This window comes from Pongo pygmaeus, chromosome 17, assembly GCF_028885625.2.
Source record: "Pongo pygmaeus isolate AG05252 chromosome 17, NHGRI_mPonPyg2-v2.0_pri, whole genome shotgun sequence".
NCBI lineage: Eukaryota > Metazoa > Chordata > Mammalia > Primates > Hominidae > Pongo > Pongo pygmaeus.
This window is the reverse complement of record NC_072390.2, coordinates 23,296,234-23,317,777: the sequence shown is the minus strand read 5'-3', so window position 1 is coordinate 23,317,777 and position 21,544 is coordinate 23,296,234. Positions and strand designations below refer to the sequence as shown.

The 21,544-nt window shown below is 42.0% G+C and overlaps 1 protein-coding gene across 5 annotated transcripts in view; it reads left to right on the top strand.

The window, feature by feature from the left end:
• The window catches only part of PIEZO2 (piezo type mechanosensitive ion channel component 2), a 480,117-nt gene that overhangs the window by 235,646 nt on the left and 222,927 nt on the right, over positions 1–21,544 (top strand). For all 5 annotated transcript variants that reach the window (XM_063653383.1, XM_063653380.1, XM_054461214.2 and 2 more), the window contains exon 4: positions 4,513–4,555. In XM_063653383.1, the coding sequence (XP_063509453.1) occupies positions 4,513–4,555 (43 nt within the window). The remainder of the gene's footprint in view (positions 1–4,512; positions 4,556–21,544) is intronic.

Here is a 21,544-nt window from a genome sequence, read left to right as displayed (position 1 = left end):
GAGACGATCCAATGAGTAAATAAGAACATTGGCCTTGGGGTCCCTAATCTCTAACCCTTGGTTTCCTCACCTGAAAAGGGGATGTAATAATAGTACTAATTTCACAGAATATTTGAGAAGCTTAAGTTAGCTAATATATAGGAAGTTAGCACCTACTTGGTAAGGGATAAATAACTGGAAACTGTTTTATTGCTATGTTAATTTGGGGGAAATGCCACTCGATTTAAAATAGGACTGTAGATGGCTAGAAATTGTTAAACTTGCTTTCCTTACTACCTAAAATTTGGATGCTCAAGGAATTGTTCTTATTTTCATTGTCTATATTGAGTGCTCTTTGAGATACAGGTATCAGCGCCCCGACTTAAAATGAGAATAGGTGACCCAGGTCATTTTTTCTGGCCTGTAACTGGGAAGTGAGGGAAGGCGAGGGCATCCTGATGGAGTGCACAGAGGCAGATGGGGATGCCATGTGGAGTCAGCCTCCTCCCTCCATCCCTGCTTCCCTCTGCACACCTGACCCATTCTTCCCTCTTACACACAGGCTGTTGCATGTGGTAGCAAACTTGGTCATGAGTGAGCCTGGCTTTCTGGCAGCTGAGGAGAGAGAGCTTCCTACCAGATAGGTGCAGAAACTGGCAGAGGTTCCATCTTGACCCCATGTAGCTAATTGTGGTGCAGCAATGTTATCAGAGAGGAGGGAAAGTGGAAGCCACAGAGGCTGATAGGTAGATAGGGTGGAAGAGGGAGGGTGAGAGGAGAATGGACAGGCAGAGCTGGGTTCATTCGTAAAGGGGTCGGATGGCTGGTTTACTTATTGAGGAGGAAACATCCTACCTGGAAGGAGCTTAAAGGCTGGTTTGTCACCCTGGACACACGTGGTAGACACTGGGACCTGCTCTGCAGCTGAACGCAATTTAGTCCAAGGTTTGTTTACTGTCTCTGGACTCTGCCATCTTCCGCTCTGCATTTCAATTCTGTTGACTGGATACTGGATCTACAAAGGACTGTTTCTGAAAGTGAAGAATCACAATTCATTATTTCTGACTGCTTCATCTAAGATTTGAAAGGAAAAAATCCCTTCTACGAATTACAGTTGGCCCTCTGTATCCATGGGTTCTGCACCCACAAATTCAACCGATCTCAGATCAAAATTATTTGAAAAAGCATATTTGAAAAAAATACAATAAAAACAATACAAATGTAAAAAAAGTACAATATAACAACTATTTACATAGCATTTATATCTATTACTAGGTATTATAATTAATCTACAGATGATTTGAAGTATGCAGGGGATACAAGATTATATATAAATTCTTCACTGTTTTATATCAGGGATGTGAACACTTGCAGATTTTGGGGTCCACAGGGGTCCTGGAATTAATTCCCTGTGGATACTGAGAGATGACTGGACATCCATTCTCCATGCTATATATTTTCCTTTTAATTATTGTTGCTGTTTCGGTTTTCCTGAAAAAAAAAAAACATGTTTTAAACTTCTCTGTATTATAAATCTCATTTAAAAAGTGTTGAATCAAGGAAGTCTGCCAGCTACTTTTGTTTTCTCTACTTCTTTCCCCGTGTTGGACTGCTTTGGCGAAAGTGAATAATATTACCTTACCATGTAAAGCATGGTTAATGGCTTTAAAAGAATTCCCCAGCAACTGAATAATGGGCTGCCAGAAATATTCATGGTGCCAAAGGATCTGGACATGTCTGTTCACTTTATTGTGTGTTTCTTGTTTCTTCATGACTAAATGCTCACAAAAGACATAAAAATCCAAACCTCTAGGGTATGTGGAGTTTGAGGGCAGAAACCATATTTTAATATATCTAGTCTCATACCTAGCATATTAAGATGGTTAGGAAAGTATCAGTGCCAAAAAATGATGAGCCTGTGGTATGTCAGATACTGAAATTATTAAGTTGATTTCTGGTGAATAGAAAGAAGTCGTTCTGCCACTGCTGTTGTGCCTGGTTGAGTGGCCTAATGTTTATTCTCAGGAATACTGACCGTCTTGCCCCGAAACCTTTTGACTTGTCCTGCCTGTTTGAATAAGTTTACATTTCGCAGAAATAGGAAGGTGGGGCTTATTTTTAAATTAAAACTCCCTGTTAAAAAAGCCTAACAATATAGTATAGCAAAATCATTTAAATTAAAACATTTACCTGAATAATAAATGGAACCTATTAAGAAAAATAATTGAACCTATTAAAAATAAAAAATAAGAATAATACTGAAAATATCTGAGAAAACAGTGGAAATGTAGAAAAATGTAAAAGGTGCTTTGTTTCTTCCACGAAGCAAGAGAAGTCAAGGCGAGCAGCATCTCAACCTCCTCACCGTCCAATCCTTCCCTCCGGGGACCCTCCACACTTGGCCTGTGCTTGGCCATCTGGTTCTCACTTTGGTAGGAGACTCTCATCTCTCCCACCTCGTAGTCTAGGCAGGCAGTTGCCATTGGCCTTGAACACACTGTGGCTTCCACAGGTTCTCTGCCAGTCTCTTAATTGCTAGGATTTCAGGAGCAGGATAATTGTCTGAGAATTACACATCGTACACATGTATCGAAATATCACACCGTTCCCATAAATATGTGCAATTATTATGTGTCAATTAAAAATAACACTATTTTTTAAAAGAATTTCTGAGAAAGGGATTCTTAATTGTTTTGCATGTGACTCACAGGACAGAAGACATTCACATGGGACCCACTCCCCTGGGCCAGGGGCCAAGAGAAATTCCTGGACTGGTTAGCTGAAAGTCTGTGTTTTTTTTACTCCTACTCAGCAAAACATATTGGAATTCAGCTGGAGAAGAGTGACTTCATGTGAGAATATAAGCCCGAATCTGCTTTAAATGTGTTTGTGTGTCTAATCTATATCCGAAATTTAGTCCTTTATTATTTATCAAAATTATTTACAACACTCCATCATGACCAACTAGTATGAACCCCGGTCCCCTGGCAAAACCTCATGATCATGATCTCCTGGGACCAGTTCAGTCCTTAGAGAAGGCCAGAGAATTGGCTCTGGGGCCTCCTACTCCTCTTGAGGAAGCCTAATGTCTAGGAGACACTGAGTGGCCATCCAAAGATGAAGCCTTTGAGGCAGAGTTCTCAAGAAATAAACCTAAGCACCGTACAAGTTTAATTTGACTTTAGAAAAAGAAGCCAGGTAGCTTTTCAGCTGCCTTTTAGCTGGGGACTCAGTGCTGAACCCACCGTTTCCTGTTGACAGAAGTAACTCTATCAGAAAGGCAGTAATTATCAATAACTACCTGCTGTGATTATTAAGCAACTAGTGCACAACACAATTTATGAATTTAGGGCTAGGTGAGTATTTACCTGCAATAGTTACTGAAATCAAAATATGTTTACCATTGACTAAGCATCAGGAAAATGTAAACAAATGCCACGGGTTAGCACAAATCCTTAATTTTGGTAAATGCAGAATTTTTATTAAAAAAGTTTTCCTAAAATTTAGCACTTTTCCTTATATCAGGTACTCAGAAAATTATTATATGCCTGTGATGTAGGGAAGAAAGATTACATGGAAAAATTGTATAACATCTTTTTTATACCCAGCTGTCCTTCTCTTATGGATTTGGATATACTGTTCTTGATATCAGTTGGAATAGCATTTTTGTGTTTTTCTGATTTAACATGTTTAGCTTAAAAAACAAAAAGAAAATGTGAATTCTGTGCTCAACACTGGTAAGATAAAGGCATGGTGGGTGATGTGTTGGAACTTCAGTGTCACCTGGCTTTCCAGATTGCTCCACAAAATTACAGGTTGAATTTTACAATGTACAGCTGTTTGATTATGTTTAACAGGAGAGTTCCACCATATTTTTCTGAGCAGGACACACTTCGATTTTTAGAGAATTCTTGGAGTGGCCTAATGCTTTACCAGAGGGGTTGGCATAGAGAGTTCTGTCGCATGCAGATTTTGTTGTTGTTGTTGTTGTTGTTGTTGTTTTCTTCGAGATGGAGTTTTGCTCTTATTGCCCAGGCTAGAGTGCAATGGCATGATCTTGACTCACTGCAACCTCTGCCTCCGGGTTCAAGTGATTCCCCTGCCTCAGTCTTCCGAGTAGCTGGGATTACAGGTGCCCACCACCATGCCCAGATAATTTTTGTATTTTTAGTTGAGACAAGGTTTCACCATGTTGGCCAGGCTGGTCTCGAACTTCTGACTTCAGGTGATCTGCCTGCCTTGGCCTCCCAGAGTGCTGGGGTTACAGGTGTGAGCCACTGCACCTGGCCACATTGCAGGTTATATGCACTTAGATCCCTATGTGGACTCAACTTCTGTAAATGCAGACTTTTTATTAAATTTTCTGTACTCTACAAAGGCCATCTGGGACTGGAGGTGGGGAGTAATGCATTTGTAGAAAAACCAGTCATCCTACCTAAACATAAAACCAAATATCTAGCGTGTGTGGAAAAGCCGAACAAAACTATCTGAGTCCTTGATGTGCACTGATTATGTCTCTCCCTTCCATTATAGGCTCAACATGGGAAAAGACATTCCGGCAGATCGGCTTTGAAAGGTAAGCAAGGGTTAGCGTGTCTCCATTTTCGTTACTCTTGTCCCAATTTCTTCTAAGTAATTTATTGATTATAAATCAATAGTCCTGTCACCACCCTTTTGGTAACTATATGACCTTGATCAAGTCATCATTTTGCCCCTCCGAGCCTCAGTTTCTTTGTAGAGCATTACTTTATACAGCCTTGCCTGCACACAGAGTGGAAATAAAGATGGAATGGGGCAATTGATGTGAAAACGCCTCTTGAACTGTAAAACAGTACACAAAGTAAGTTACAGAATTAGAGAACCCCAAGAAATGGTTGACTCTCCCCTAGCTTCATCACCTCATATGTCATCATCAATTCTACAGTTTTAGAACAGAAAAGTTTATATTTGTGTTGATGTCTTCCCAATTATTAAAATTGTTAGATCTTATTAGCCTTAAGTGAAAATCTGAGACGATGTTTTTCTTAGCTAAAAGCATCTCCACACCAGCATCTCCCCAAAAGAAACAAAAATAGATTCATTATAACATCAGAAAATGTGCTGGTAGATCCATGCAGTTTCTTTTCTTTTCTTTTTCTTTTTTTCTTTCTTTTTTTTAAATTTTGTTGAGTAGGGACTTGCTCTGTCACCCAGGCTGGAGCGCACTGGCATGATCTTGGCTCACTGCAACCTCTGCCTCCCGGGTTCAGGTGATTCTCTTGCCTCAGCCTCCCAAGTAGCTGGGATCTCAGGCGCCCACCACCACACTCAGCTTATTTTCGAATTTTTAATAGAGACAGGGTTTCACTATGTTGGCCAGACTGGTCTTGCACTCCTGACCTCAGGTGATCCGCCCAACTCGGCCTCCCAAAGGGCTTGGGATTACAGGCGTGAGCCACTGCACCCGCTGGTCAATGCAGTTTCTAAACCACCTACCTTGGAATGAATGGTAGCTTTTTGCACAGCTTTCTACCAGTGGCGTTTAGCATCTTATCTCAAATTTTCAGTGGAAATATAGCTATTGAAAGAAAAAAAGTTATTTTAATTTCATTTTACTGTCACAGTAGGTTTTGACTAGTTCTTTTTACCATATTGAAAATGTGTTTGTCTCTGTATTGATCAAGCTGACAGAGCACTTAAAGTATACAAAGGAAATAATAAAATACTTGAAAATGCATTGTTTCTCCTGTAGCAATAGAGAATAGCAGATCGGTAGACCCATGTGGAAGTAGTTTCTTTGCCTCTTGTTAATTGATTCAAAGATGATTTATTTCCCTACCTACACCTACATCAGCACCATCGCTGTTTGCTCTCTCAGTAAGTGCTCATAATTCTTAAGGTATTGGGGGAAGTTGGTTTGGGGTGGTCAGATCCCACAGGCCAACTTAAAAGAAAGAATGGAAAGTCATGCCCAGCTTCAGTTCCATGTGAAATCTTTTTCCAAAGCATCTTTCCCTTTATCCTTCTTTCATATTATCAAACATCTCAAACATACACAAAAATAGAGATAATAGCAGAAAAAGGTCACCTATCCACTCCCCAGCTCCAATAAGTCTTTGCCACACTTACGTTATTTATTTTAGCTGAAACATTTTAAAGAAGATCTCAGATACTATGTCATTTCATCCCTACATAGGTCAGCATGCATCTCTGAAACAAATGGGCCATTTCTTCCAGAACCCTAGTGCCATCATCACACCTAATAAAATAAGTCTTTAACATTATTTAATACCCAGTCAATATTTACATTTCCTGATCATCTCAAAAATGTCATTTGTGTTGGTTGCACCAGCATGCTATGGAAGCCCAGACATTCCATCTCATTATCACTTCTCTTAAGCTTCTTTATTTAGATCAGTGCCCCCCAGCCCCTCCAGCTTCCTTTCGTTTTTCTTCACATCATTGACTTCTGAAGAAACCAGATCAGTTGTGTTACAGAATATTTTACTTTCTGAGTTTGTCTGTTTGCAATATTGTTTGTTATTCTAATCCCTCATTTCATGTAAATTCAAATTATTTCACATTCAGCCTTTGGGAACATGTATGTGTTGACTTCTCGTCCTTTTGACACAGACCCATCACTCTATCGTTTTCGTGTTTCCTGCACAGTTAGATGGCCCAGGCTCATCCCGTGTTTCTCCTTGGCTCAGCCTTTCCTCCCAGCAGCCATAGACAGTGGATGTAGCAGTATTTCACTAAAATTTTATTTACAAAAACAGGCAGCAGGCAGGATTTGGCTGCTGTCATTTGTTGACCTCCACTGTAGACTTTGGTCATCACCTGGCAGGTAAAAATTCCTGAAAAAATTACATAGGCTATCCATACAGTCAGCCACGCAGCGTCCTGTAGAGTTGCAGGTTTGCCTGGTTCCAAAGACTGAGCTTTTAACACCATACCACATGGAATTCTTGTGTATGTTTATTTTTGAGCCTATAGTTTCAACCATTACTTTTCAGTACTTACAGTATGGGTCCATTGAGGGCCTTTGGTGATCATTCTGGTTTTTGGATGTCTTAACATGTCATCCTGTGTTTTCCCATGTCATCTCATGTTTTCTCATTTAAGGGCCAACAGTCTTCTGCGCATCACAACAAGCACCTTCAAATATAGGACAGATAGTGATCTTTGAGGTTCTTGTGTATTTACAGTTGCAAAGACTAAATGTCAGCAGTACTGTTATATGTGGCTTGTCTTTTTTCTTCTCAAGTTTAACCTGTTCTTTCTCTTAAAGGGAAATTCCAATTATATCTTAAATACAGCTATCTGGTTCTTTAGAGCAATCGTAAAAGCTATCGATCCTTTCATCACTATGTCCTTCTTTGAAGTTCATCCATCAACCTGGTTGCCAGCGGATTATTTTAAAGGGATCACATCTAAAGGAAAAGAAGTAACTGAGTCAGCTAAAGCTTCAAAGATTTTTCTCCAAGAATAAAAAAAGCAGAGATGCTTTCTGTTGTGTAACTGTTATACTGAAAGGAAGACCTAGAGGACCTGCCCTGCCTACCCTACTTGCAGTAACACTAGATGGGATAGTGGTGGACCTCCCCTGAGATGTTGTTCAGTTGTCTCTCTGGAAGCTGTGTGATTATATGCATTGTCTCATAATAAATACACATTGTCACAGTTTATGTGGCTGTACTCATAATAATAATGTCATTTTCACCTTGCAAACAATCACATTTTCCCTCTGTGGGGCTATTAGTTTATTGTAAGACTTCATTACAGAAGTGTGTTGTAATATAGAAAGAAAATGTTGTAATGTGTCGGTTTGTGTATCTTCTCAGTCACCTCCCACTTCTAGTACTTCATTAGTAATATCTACATAACAAAAGCAGACTCAATTTTTTTTTATTATAGAAAAAAAGAATCTGTGCCTATCAAATTTTGGTTTCAATCAGCTCACCTTTCTGTGCAGATTTTCTAAGCTTATGATTATAAATATTTCCAAATCGTAGTCATTTATTAGTCTAGGATAGGGTGATGCCAGGTGGGCATGGCTTTGTACATTCATGGACACCCTGCCTGTGCTAATCATGTGTAATCAGTGAGGGTGGCTTTGAAACCAACAAGCTTGGAGCTAAAATGGCCCAAATTCTTGGTGGCTTAATACAACAAATGTTTCTTTCTCACTCTTGCAAAATCTGATGAGGAGAACAGACAACTCTATGGGGCAGCTCACCTCCACGGGGTGTGTCATTGGTAGGCTGCATTCTCACAGTGCTTTCATCTCAACATGATGCTTGAGACAAATACATCTTTTTTTTTTTTTGAGACAGAGTCTTGCTCTTGTTGCCCAGACTGGAGTGCAGCGGCATGATCTCAGCTCACTGCAGCCTCTGCTTCTGGGGTTCAAGCGATTCTCCTGCCTCACCCTCTCAACTAACTGAGATTACATGCACCCGCCACCACACCCAGCTAATTTTTCTATTTTTATTAGAGACGGGATTTCACCGTGTTGGCCAGGCTAGTCTTGAACTCCTAACCTCAGGCGATCCACCTGCCTCAGCCTCCCAAAATGCTGGGATTACAGGCGTGAACCACCATGCTCAGACCATCTTTCTTAATTCAATGATTAATGCTGTTCTTATGGTGGCTTTCTGAAATATGGGCTTCTAAATTCTTCAATTCTTTCAGATAATACACAAATATTTCTGGGAAGTGTAGCAACCTGTTCTGAAATTATAAAATTTCAAAGTTCACTTAGGCATTGAAAGAGGGCTTGGACAACTTCAGACTGGATTTTAAATGTTCCCTCTGGGAGTGCGGTTTGTCACTACATCTCACAGTACTCAGGCACCACACTGCCACGGGCTCAGGAAGGCGACAAAAGACAGGATATAAGAAAGTTCTTGGGCCGGGCATGGTGGCTCACGCCTGTAATCCCAGCACTTTGGGAGGCTTAGGTGGGAGGATTGCCTAAGCTCAGGAGTTCAAGACCAGCCTGGGCAACATGGTGAAACCTCGTCTCTGCTAAAATACTAAAAATTAGCCGGGCGTGGTGGCATGTGCCTGTAGTCCCAACCACTCAGGAGGCTGAGGCAGGAGAATTGCTTGAACCCAGGAGGCGGAGGTTGCAGTGAGCCCAGATTGCGACACTGCACTCCAACCTGGGCGACAGAGCAAGACTATGTCTCAAAAAAAAAAAAAAGTTCTTATAATATCTATCATAGTGATCTCTGAGTGAATTCTGAACACAGTTTTCTCTATCTAAGGCTGCGTTTTTTGTCTGGAAAAATTATGTCAGCAAGTAAATAGGCTTGAGTATATTAACTTGCCAGCAGAAATCAAAGTTTTTGCTTGCTGGGAGATCATATTGCTGTCTATTTAAAAATAACAATATTTTACTGATCTCTTGCCCATTTTTAATTAAAAAGCAAAGAAGATATTCTCAGTCATTCTGTGTAATCAGAACATTACTTCAGATTACCTTATGATTAACATTATTGTACGTGATTTTATTTGATGCTCCACTTGGATAGTGGAACAAAATATCTTGCTCCTTCAAAGAACATTTTAAAATAGAAATCACCCTGAAAATAGCCTTCTGCAATGAGACAACAAATATCTCTAGTTTTTTTTCCTTCAGTGTAGACATAATTCAAAAGGCCTAGCTCTGTCTTTTGGGGTGACCGCAGCCTTCCATAGCTCTGTCTATCAGCAAGCCCCTTCCCCAGCATCTATGTCATAAAGAAATTTCCAACCACCTCCCAAGTTTTAGATATTATTGCTCAGTAAAACCTGTCCTGATGGCCCACTCCCAGGAGCATGACCTCTTCTCATAATTCTTTTCACATTCTTGAGCATGTGAGGAGGAGACTCTCTTAATACCCTGGTGCTGTGGGCACTGCCTGATATATACTAGCTAATCTGATGTTTGTGGGATAAATTAATGACTTCTTAATAGGGAAATTGGAGATTGCTTATAAAAGAGTGGGCTTAGGAAAAAGCCAAGAGAGAAAGGACCCATTGTCCTTTTTGTCATTACGTTGCAGCAGCTTCTGGAAGTGCCATTTGTCGCTACATCTCACAGTACTCAGGCACCACACTGCCATGGACTCAGGAGGCAGTCACTCCTGAGAGTAGAGGGAAGAGAAATGTGGTCCACCTTGCAAGTTTTTTTTTTTGGTTTTTTTTTGTTTTTTGTTTTTTGTTTTTTTTGAGACAGTTTCCCTCTTGTTGCCCAGGCTGCAGTGCAATGGCGTGATCTCAGCTCACTGCAACCTCTGCTTCCTGGGTTCAAGTGATTCTTCCGCCTCAGCCTCCCGAGTAGCTGGGATTATAGGCATGTGCCACCACGCCCGGCTAATTTTGTATTTTTAGTAGAGACAGGCTGGTCTCTATGAAATGTTGGTCAGGCTGGTCTCGATGTTGGTCAGGCTGGTGTCGAACTCTGGAACTCAGGTGATCCACCCACCTCCGCCTCCCAAAAGTGCTGAGATTACAGGCGTGAGCCACCGCGCCTGGCCAACCCTGTAAGTTTATAAGTCCACAGTACCTTGCATGGAGAGGTACACAGTACCTCTGTCTTAATTCAATGATTAACCCTGTTCTTATGTTAGATTTGTGAAAGATGGGCTTCTAAATTCTTTAATTCTTTCAGACCGTATGTACATAAATATTCCTGAAAAGTTTAGCAACCTATTTTGAAATTATAATGTAAAATTTTGTCAAAGTAGTTTATAATCAGGGAAATGACTGGGAAAAATGATTTTTTTAAGTTGTTATTTAAGATTAAGACCAAAATACTAGTTTATTCTCTTATTTGAACATTTTTAAGCCTGTGCTTTCTGCCAGCCCCTGGGCTATATTTGGAGTTTTCTAATAAACATCACAGGAATGGAAGTGTGATTTATCAAATACTTATACTATGCTGGCTTCTGTGTTCACACTTTGCTTTAGGATTTATTGAATTCCCACAACTTCCAGAGTCAGATTGTACTGAGTTATGCTGGGCGAACAACCCCATATCTCAGTGACTTACAAGACCAGAGGGTGATTTTTTGCTTGTATTAAATGTCAGCTGCAGAGGCTGTGGATTGACTGTGGCTCTTCTCCAGTGCCTGCTCCATCCTGGGATCCAGGCTAAAACACAGCCCTCATTTGGTACATGGCTTTCTTGTGGCTGAAGAAGAAATGCCTTGGCCATGTCAGGCAGTGGCTCTTGAAGCATTTGCTCAATGTAAAGTATGCCAACTCTGCCTATTTCCAGGTGCCAAGCCCAAGGCCTGTGGGCACAGAAGCACGCTCCTCCCACTCTAAGCCACACATCACACACAGGGATATAGAATATCGTCCTAAGAAAGGAGAGTGACTGGGGGAAGTACTACACAATCTACACAGTAGACCTTTCCCATCTTACAAATGAGCAAAGTCAAATCATAGAAGTTAAGTATTTTACCCAAGATTGCACAGCTAGTACAGGCAAAAGCAAGAGGTAACTCGGTTTTATGGGCTCTACCTTCTATTCATTCGTAATCCACCATGCTGTACATGTCCATAAGGGTTTGTTGAGCACACATGATGACAACAATGCTGGGTGCTAGGGATGATGGGAAGAATAGGTCTTGGTCTTAGAGATGATACCATTTATATTTTATGTTTATACATATCTCCTCTATATGTAAACATAAGGTACATAACTAAATGGTATCATGTAACTGACTATTATATTTTATGTTTACACATAACTCCTATATTTTGTATTTTTGTGAGTTACATGCTACCATTTAGTTCAATCACTTGAAAATGTTTTTGGAGCAGCTGCTGCTGCTGTGTACCACATGCTTTTCTAAAGATATCTATATTACAGAAGTGGAAGAAGGAGTAGGTCAATGTGTGAGGTTGAGGCAAGGCCTGGCTGCATAGTTGGGGCACAGGGATGGGAGTTGTCTGTGAAAGCTTAACTTCAGGGGACATCTGGGCAGTTTTGAAGAATGGCTTCATTGGCGTTCATCCATCTGAACCATTAGGGATGAAGTGTGAAGCCACACTTGATAAGACATGAAATCTGGGTATGGAGTGGAAACCGTGTCAGGAAGAATCTTATAGGAAATGCCAAGAAGTTTTAATCTTTTTATTTATTTATTTATTTTGAGACAGAGTCTCGCTGTGTCGCCCAGGCTGGAGTGCAGTGGTGCGATCTCGGCTTACTGTAAGCTCTGCCTCCTCCCGGGTTCGTGCCATTCTCCTGCCTCAGCCTCCCAAGTAGCTGGGACTACAGGCGCATGCCACCATGCCCAGCTAATTTTTTTTGTTTTTAGTAGAGATGGGTTTCACCATGTTGGCCAGGATGGTCTCGATCTCTTGACCTCGTGATCCGCCTGCCTTGGCCTCTCAAAGTGCTGGGATTACAGGCGTGAGCCACCGTGCCCAGCCTTGAATCTTATTCAGTGGTAATGGGGAGCCATTGAAGGGTGTAAACCCCAGAGAAGGTAAGCTTAGATGTGCTTCTAGAAATGTCACTCGAGCAGCAATATAGACCAGATGAGCCAGGAGTTCAGCTAGGAAGCTGCTGCAGTAGTTCAGGAGAGTGATTATAATGTCTCAACCAAGACAGGGACCCTGTGAGTGTGACATGCAGATGTATGCCAAACGTATTTTAGGTGAGTAGAATTCAAAGTTACAACTTGGTGAATAATTGGCTGTCAGTGTGTAGGGGAGGAAGGATTCTGGAATGAGTACAGCCCATGGGTTGGTGCCTCCCCATAGCTGCTATCTCCCCGGGGCAGCCTGGAAGGGCTGGGGATAAAAGCCCTGTTGCCCATCAGTGAGGAACAGAAGTAGTGGACAGATGCTCCAGCTCACCATTCAATTCCTTGGACAATTCGAGGCACATTGCATAGGGTTCTGCAGAAGCTTCCTAGAAACTTTCTATACCAGTGACCCACTAGCAATGCATTCTTTCTTGTCTTCTATCTCTTCTCCATCCCTTCCTTTTAGATTTTCCAGGATGACTTCCCAAATAAACCACCTGCACCCAAGCCCTCTGTTCAGGGTCTGCACTTTGGAAAACCTAAACTATGATTTCAGTGGTAAACTCTCTTAACTGATATGAAACTAAACAACCTGGATTCCAGTTTTATCTTTGGCTTGGATTCTATTAAGGTACAAAATGACACTAATATTATTTATACTACTTTAATTACCAATTATACACCTTTATAAGTCCGTGGCTCATACATTTTTGGGAGGAGGGGTGTCATGTCTTAGATCCTAGAGAATCTGATGAAAACAATGGGCATAGAAACAGAAAATTTTACATTCAGTGTCAGGGAATTCAAAGAGGCTCAAAAACACACTCAGTTTATCTCAGTTTAAAAGCCCTGTTTTGGATGTGGATATCAGTGTATTTCTTTCTCAGATGACAAAATCTACAAATGTTCCTTCATGCCCTCTGTTAATTCCTTGGAAGCAGATGGGCAATGAGTTAAACTTCGGTCATAGCATTCTTCAATTTGAGAGCTCCAGATACCCTAGAGCAGCAGTCCTCAATCTTTTTGGGACCAGGGACTGGTTTTGTGGAAGACAATTTTTCCACAGATGGGGGTGGGGGTAGGGATGGTTTCAGGGAAACTGTTCCACCTCAGATCATCAGGCATTAGCTTCTCATAAGGAGCATGCAACCTAGATCCCTCGCATGTGATCCTTAGTTCACAATAGGGTTCTCGCTCCTATGAGAATCCGATGCTGCTGCTAATCTGACAGGAGGCGGAGCTTGCCTGCCTCTCACCTCTTGCTGTGTGACCCGTCTCTTAACAGGCCGTGGATGAGGACCAGTACCAGTCCAAGGCCCAGGGGTTGGGGCCCCTACCCTAGAGAGAGCTTCTCCTTTTTTTTTTGCATATGATGACACTGAGACACAGAGAAATTAAGCAGAAGAGGTGGAAGTGTGATTTTTATGAAGATACAATTAAAATCCATATCTGACTTCGTATTTGATAGATTCAATCAGATGAAGTTGTATTACTAATGATTTCATTTTGCCCCCATTTGATAAGAATGTTATCAATAATAATAGTAATCATATTCTACTTAGCACCCTAGGGCATATTATGTATTCATCATTTTTATTAAACTCCACAATGCTCTAAAGTGGCTGTTGGCACCACACTAGTTTATGGACATAGAAACCAAGGTTCAGAGTACTTCACCATCTGACCACCCAGCTCAAAGAAGTAAACAGCAGATTTGAACTCTGAACACCACCATCCAACCTGCTTTCTTGCTTTAGGTCACAGTGGCAGTTTTCAGAAGTAACTCTACTGTCCCTTACTCTTAGTGTCACCTGCAGTGTGTGTGTGTGTGTGTGTGTGTGAATAGAAGTAGGTGATTTACCTTCCCTGCTTCACACCCTGTTACAGCTTATGCACAGGCCAGAATCCTGGTATCAACTATTAGAAAACCCAGAGAGAAAATCCTGAGGCTCAAAGAAAATCCTGAGGATCTCTGATGGTGGAATTATTTGCAGCAATTTTATCCTATATTCCTTATACAAAATAAAGCAAACACCTGGAGCCCTTTTGCTTTGATACAATGAGGCAAACTTGGAAAACACCAGAGAATCAGATGGGATGGATTCTTCCTCAGCCCACCACCATCCTTCGGTATTTGCTGAGCTTTTATTAAAGTCACAGAATTCAATTCTTTCAGATAAGACTAGTGTGAACATACTAAAATATTCTCTGGCACTAATGAAATGTGTTTGTTTTTAATAAATCTTTTTTCTATTCTTGTCTTTCATTTGAAAAACATTGTTGCATAAAGAATTGAGCATAGTACTAAATGCTAATGTTGTTTCCTATAATATAATTAGCATGGGTCCAGGGAAAACTCTGAATCTTTGCTAGTGGCTGACTGGGGCACTGGATTGAAAGGACTTTAGGCAAAAATGAAGGTTGTGGTTAGGTAGGAGAGATACTGCGCAAGTGTGGAGGCAGAAGTAGGAGCACATCTATTTTCCGTTCTGGATGAGAATTTGCCAGGGTGATTTTCCTATCCCCAGCCTAGTGTGTGTGTGGTTGATGTTTGGTACCAAAATGCAGACATCAAAGGTTTGCAAGGACACGGTGACTAGTGGTCACTATGGTCGCCTTAGGCACTGATAGGGAAAACTGACGTGCCAAGACAAGACAAACTGAATGGTTAATCTTTAATCTGGGTGAAGTACTGACTGACAAACATACCTCTAACTTAACCAGAATTCTGACTTAGATTTTGTTCAAACCCATTGTCATGAGATAGCTGCATTTCATCATAAGATAGTAGACAGAGGTCTCTTTCAATCTTGCTATAAACACTTAAGTGCCTGTAACTCCCACACAACGAGAAAAGTTAGCTTTTAGGAAAGAAGCTTTTACATGTATGTGATACTATATAATCATTGTAACTAAACTTTCCCTATGCAATTGATCAATTTCGATATTTGCCCTGATCTGCCAAGATATCTTGTGTGTACTTGAAACATAGATTAAAAGCCAGAAATTAATATATGTACATGTGTATGTGTGGATTTAGGTGCTTGCATGTGTGTTTGTGTGTGTGTGTGTGTGTGTGTGTAACAAAAGTAAGTGATTTATATTTTTAGGCTGTTGAGAGCTTTACCTAGGACTTCCAACAGAGAAACTAATTAGCTTTGCCTTCCTTTATTCAAGCATAATGACATAATTTAATAAGTGTTTGGTGAAAATATCTATTTTTCTTCTAGAAAAAATAAGCAATCCTTCACGAAAACTTCTTTCTTTCAAAACATGGCTGGAAGACAATATTCTCTGATTTGTAATCTCCGTCTTCCTGAATTGGATTATTATGAGTAATATAAACAGTCTTCAAGTTAATGAATGACAACAATGAGATCCTACAGAAAACAGTGCATTCTTGAACTAAACAACTGAATTCCCAGGTCATTACCTTGGCACCCTGTTCTAGGAAAGTCAGAGGTGTTAGCATGAACATTGTAGGTTTCATGAGGGGCATGAAGAGATGAACTATATGTCACTGAAACATTTCAAGTCTTGGTGTAGACAGCATGATGAACAGTACACGGGAAATTCATGCTGTTTGATATGGAGGTAAAACTTGGATGTTGAGTGTGGGGGAATTGTGCTAATAGGCAGCTACAAGAGAAGGGTTCATATTTCTTATTTGTTCTGCATCCTACTTGCAAGTCTGAAATTAGCTCTCTCATGTCTCTAACCACCATAAAATGCCTTTTCCATAGGCATTTTATGCTGAGGAAGCTCAGCCAGTGAAGCACCTTACTGGAGACAAAGACATTATTGCTCAGATAAAATGACAGCTTTTATTAGGTGGATTTCATAGGAAGTGTTTGAATTTTCCATCCAAATCTTTGGAAATACATTATCCTAGATAAAGTGAAAACAGTTTCTTCCTGATTCTTCATTTTCCTGATATACCTCTACACACACACACACACAAACACACCTTCCCAAGTTTACACAGAATATTTGAAGTAGCGAACAACTACAGGATTGTCCCAGTATTGTATGGCTTCCATAGCTTAGTTGTTTCATTCCCAGGTCAGTGGAGATTCCAAGAGATTGAGTAACTTCTTGACACCTGAATGAAGGCAGTTAGGTCTTTGTGACTATAGAGCCCGTGCTTCCCTTTGCTAGTCTCTGCACACCCCACTGGGGTCTTCTTATGTGTCAAGTGCAATCCTGTTGCCTGAATGCGAAGCTGCCTAAATATCACGTTGTATTCTCTGCCTCCCTGCCTTTCTTGGCTTCAGTTGGTTGCATCTTTCATTGCTTAGGGACCCAGGGAAGCTTTGGTCAGGCAGGACTCCCAGTCTTCATATGTTTGCTTAATCCTTTTCTTTCAACCCCATCTTGGCATTGCTGAGCCCCCACCCCACTCCTTGGCATTGCTCCTGTACCACGCTGATTTGCATCTCTGATAGAAACACCTTCCTGTGGCTGAAAGATTGATGTTCACTCCTCCTTTCTACAGATTTCCTGCTATCCTTACTCAGGCATAGGCTCACCCTCCCTTCCCCTGATTTTAAGCCTCGTTCCAATATTTCCTTACCTCATTCTTCCTAGACAAGAAAACAAAATTATTTTTACTAAAACACAGCTATAATCCAATTTTTCACCTATCTACTGAATTAATTTTTAACTCCCCAACCTAATATTCAGGACTTCCCCCACCCACATTTTCAGTTAAATTATCTCTCACTACTTCCTTCTGCACACATTTTAACTTTCCTCATGGTTGCAGTCTGACTTCATCCCACACTTTCTTTCTCCTATTTCCTTTTTTTTTTTTTTTTCTTTTGAGACGGAGTCTCACTCTGTAGCCCAGGCTGGAGTGCACTGGCGCGATCTTGGCTCACTGCAAGCTCCGCCTCCTGGGTTCACGCCATTCTCCCTGCTCAGCCTCCTGAGTAGCTGGGACTACAGGTGCCCGCCACCACGCCTGGCTAATTTTTTGTGTTTTTAGTAGAGATGGGGTTTCACCATGTTAACCAGGATGGTCTCGATCTCATATACAATATTTTACTAAAACTCTCTGTCTAAATATATAGAGTCTCTCTTAGGTAAAACTTTTACCTCTTAGATCACATCCATGCAAGGGTGGAATGCTGTATTCATGACCTTGTGCTTAGCACAATGCCCTAATGCAAAGAAGATATAAAATAAACATTTGTTGCACTTAATTTAATAGACAGTTTGTAAGCCAGGATTTTATGTCAAATTTTTTTGTCTACATAACCAAGAAGGACTTGAGGAGTTTGCACCAGCCTATCTCAATGTCATTCGATAGCAGAGAAAGTCTTTGAAGACAGAGTATTTTATTAAGATGGAGCAATCATTTCCTGTATAAGAGGAAGAGTACTTTAGAAATACGTAAATTATTGTATTACATAAAAGACTTATTGCCCTTAATTCAGAAGGGATATATTAAATAGTTACAATTTGTTGGTTACAGATTGGATTTTCCTTTCACCTTGAGGGCACACTTTTAGAAGTTACATGTGCATTTAAAAATGTTTAAATGTATTAGTTTGTTCTCATGCTGCTGATAAAGACATACCCGAGACTGGGTAATTTATAAAAAAGAGAGGTTTAATGGACTCACAGTTCCACTTGGCTGAGGAGGCCCCACACTCATGGCAGAAGGTGAAAGGCACGTCTTATGTGGCGGCAGGCAAGAGAGAATGAGAGCCAAGTAAAAGGCGAAACCCCTCATAAAAACATCAGATCTGGGCCTGGTGTGGTGGCTCATGCCTGTAATCCCAGCACTTTGGGAGGCTGAGGCGAGTAGACCACCTGAAGTCAGGAGTTCGAGACCAGCCTGGCCATCATGGAGAAATCCCGTCTCTACTAAAAATACAAAGAAATTAGCCAGGTGTGGTGTTGAGCACCTGTAATCCCAGCTACTCGGGAGGCTGAGGCAGGAGAATCGCTTGAGCCTGGGAGGTGGGGGTTGCAGTGAGCCGAGGTTGCACCACTGCACTTCAGCCTGGGCGACAGAGCTAGGCTCCATCTCAGGAAAAAAAAAAAAAAAAAAAAGATCTCCTGAGACTTACTCACTACCATGAGAACCATATGGAGGAAACCAACCCCAGGATTCAGTTATCCCTCACGGGGTCCCTCCCACAACACTATTGGCAGTGTGGTTATCAGTGTAGGCAGTGATGTTTAGCATTTTTACTTTTTCATTCAGGGGTCTTAGGATTTGAGGATAGACATTGCATCATTCTACTGCTGCAGTGAATTAGGAGTGACTCACCTGATGTGGGGTGGTTGAGAGACTTTTTTCAGCAGAGGTTATGTGGAAGGCCGTGGCAGAGAAGTAAACAATCCTGCATAGCACACCTCACCCCCATCTCTTTGGCACAGTAGGTGGTGAGCAGAACTGAACCAACAGGAACCTGCTTCTCAGACATGAGGTGGAGGCTGGTGGTGCCGGACCTCACACAGCAAGGATCAGTGAACTAACATCCTGAATTTGTGAGCCATGAGACCTGAGAGGGTGTCATTCAGAGGGCAAATGGCAAACCCTGGTCAGTTGTCTACTCAGTAGCACAGGGAGGCAGAAACATTAAATTAGGAAGTCAGGGAGGCCTCACATACGGCTTCCAGTGGCTTCTCCCAGATGCTGTTTATTGACCTGCTTGCCATAAACAGAGAGAAAATTGTTTTCACTCGGCCATCATGAGAAGTGTTTGGGTTTGAAAACTTCTCTGCACTCTACTCTGACGAGTTAAATATATTTATTTAGAAATCCACACAGATAATCGAATTCCATATTGGACTGAGTGTAATTTCAGTGAATTCGCTGGTGTTTTTGTATTAGAACACTAATGGATGGAGACTGCAGTGCAGGGAGGATAAGAAGACACCTGTTCTTAGAAATCTGAAACCCAGTGCTCAGGCCTCGCCCCACATTGTCAGATGGTCACCAGCACCTTCCAGAAAACAGGAGTTTCATTTTTTGAAGAAAAATAGTGGTAGGTAATATGAAGGCTGCTCTGTTTGACTCATTCACTATTACTAGGACCCATGGTCTGAAGGGTTAGTGTTTGCTCCCAGTCCCCAGGAATGCTAGTGTGTGTTTTGAGTCATCTGCACGTTGCCCTAAGTTATTTTTCTTTTCTTTCTTTCTTTTTTTCTTTTTTTTTTTTTTGAGATGAAATTTCACTCTTTTTGCCCAGGCTGGAGTGCAATGGCATGATTTTGGCTCACTGCAACCTTCGCCTCCTAGGTTCAAAAGATTCTCTTGCCTCAGCCTCCCAAGTAGCTGGGATTACAGGCATGCACCACCACGCCCGGGTAATTTTCTGTATTTTTAGTAAAGACAGGGTTTCACCATGTTGGCCAGGCTGATCTCAAACTCCTGACCTCAGGTGATCCGCCCACCTCAGCCTCCCAAATTGCTGGGATTACAGGCGTGAGCCTGCTCGCGCCTGGCCCTGAGTTTTAGAGACACACAGAAACAACAACATCAGCACCCATTATACCTGTTGCTGGTAGTCCATAGGGTAGAGATGAAATGTGCAGGTCAGAGGGAGTGCTCCATTTCCCAGGTGTTAAACTGAGGATCACTCCAATGCAAATCCTGAGTGAGGCAACCCCACAATCACCAACCCCACATGGCACTGCTACTGCTGCACAGGTACCCCAAAAAACGGCACCATTCCCCGTCACTCTGTTCCAGCTGGGGGGCTCTGGTGTGGTCACTGAACAACCTCATGAGGCCATTGACTTTCTTTTTTGACTTAATATTATTATTATTTTTTTTGAGACGGATTCTCGCTCTGTTGCCCAGGCTGGAGTGCTGTGGCGCAATCTCGGCTCACTGCAACCTCTGCCATCCAGGTTCAAGCAATTCTCCTGCCTCAGCCTCCCGAGTAGCTGTTATTACAGGTGCGCACCAACATGCCCAGCTAATTTTTGTATTTTTAGTAGAAATGTGGTTTCACCATGTTGGCCAGGCTGGTCTCGATCTCCTGACCTTAAGTGATCCACCCACCTTGGCCTCCAAAGGTGCTGGGATTACAGGCGTGAGCCACCACGCCCGGCCATGAGGCCGTTGACTTTCTACCAAATAACCTGGTGGGAGCCAGAAGCCGGTGGCACCTAAGTGCCTGGAGGACACATATTGCCTCTGGGCAAATGACAGCCCACTGAGGCTTCAGGGGGAAGAATCAGCATGCAGGAGCGCCGGCAAATTCTTCTCCACTACAGACTCTCATCTCAGGAAAGAGAGGGAGGGATTGTGGGATCTGCAGACATCTAACATCAAAATGTTAGTGGTGGCAGGTATCCCGAGTTGCTGGCAGCGAATCTATACGGGTCTACAGCAACTTCTATTCTTCCCTCCTCAGATGAAAGAATCTGACTGAGGGGCACAACGCAGAAAAAGAGGCCAAGGCAAGATTTAGAGCAAGAGTGAACATTTATTAAAAAGCTTTAGAGCAGGAATGAAAAGAAAGTTAATTACTCTTGGAAGGGGCCACGTGGGCATGTTGGAGGACAAATGTGTGGTTTGAGCTTTTGACTTGGGGTTTTATGCGTTGGCATACTTCCGGAGTCTTGCGCCCCTTCTCCCGATTCTTCTTCCCTTGGGGTGGGCTGCCCACATGCCAGCGGCCTGCCCGCACTTGGGAGGGGAGCATGCGCAGTGTCTTCACTGGAGTTGTTTACATGATCACTTGAGGCATGCTTCTCTTTACCTGCGGAATGTCCCTGGAAGGTCATACTCTGCCATTTTGCCCTTTTTTTTTTTTTTTGAGACGGAGTTTTGCTCTTATTGCCCAGGCTGGAGTGTAGCGGGGTGATCTCAGCTCACTGCCAGCTCCGCCTTCCGAATTCAAGCGATTTTCCTGCCTCAGCCTCCCGAGTAGTTGGGATTACAGGCGTCCACCACAACGCCTGGCTAATTTTTTTGAATTTTTAGTAGAGAGGGGGTTTCTCCATGTTGGCCAGGCTGGTCTCAACTCCTGACCTCAGGTGATCCGCCCACCTCGGCCTCCCAAAGCGCTGGGATTACAGGCGTGAGC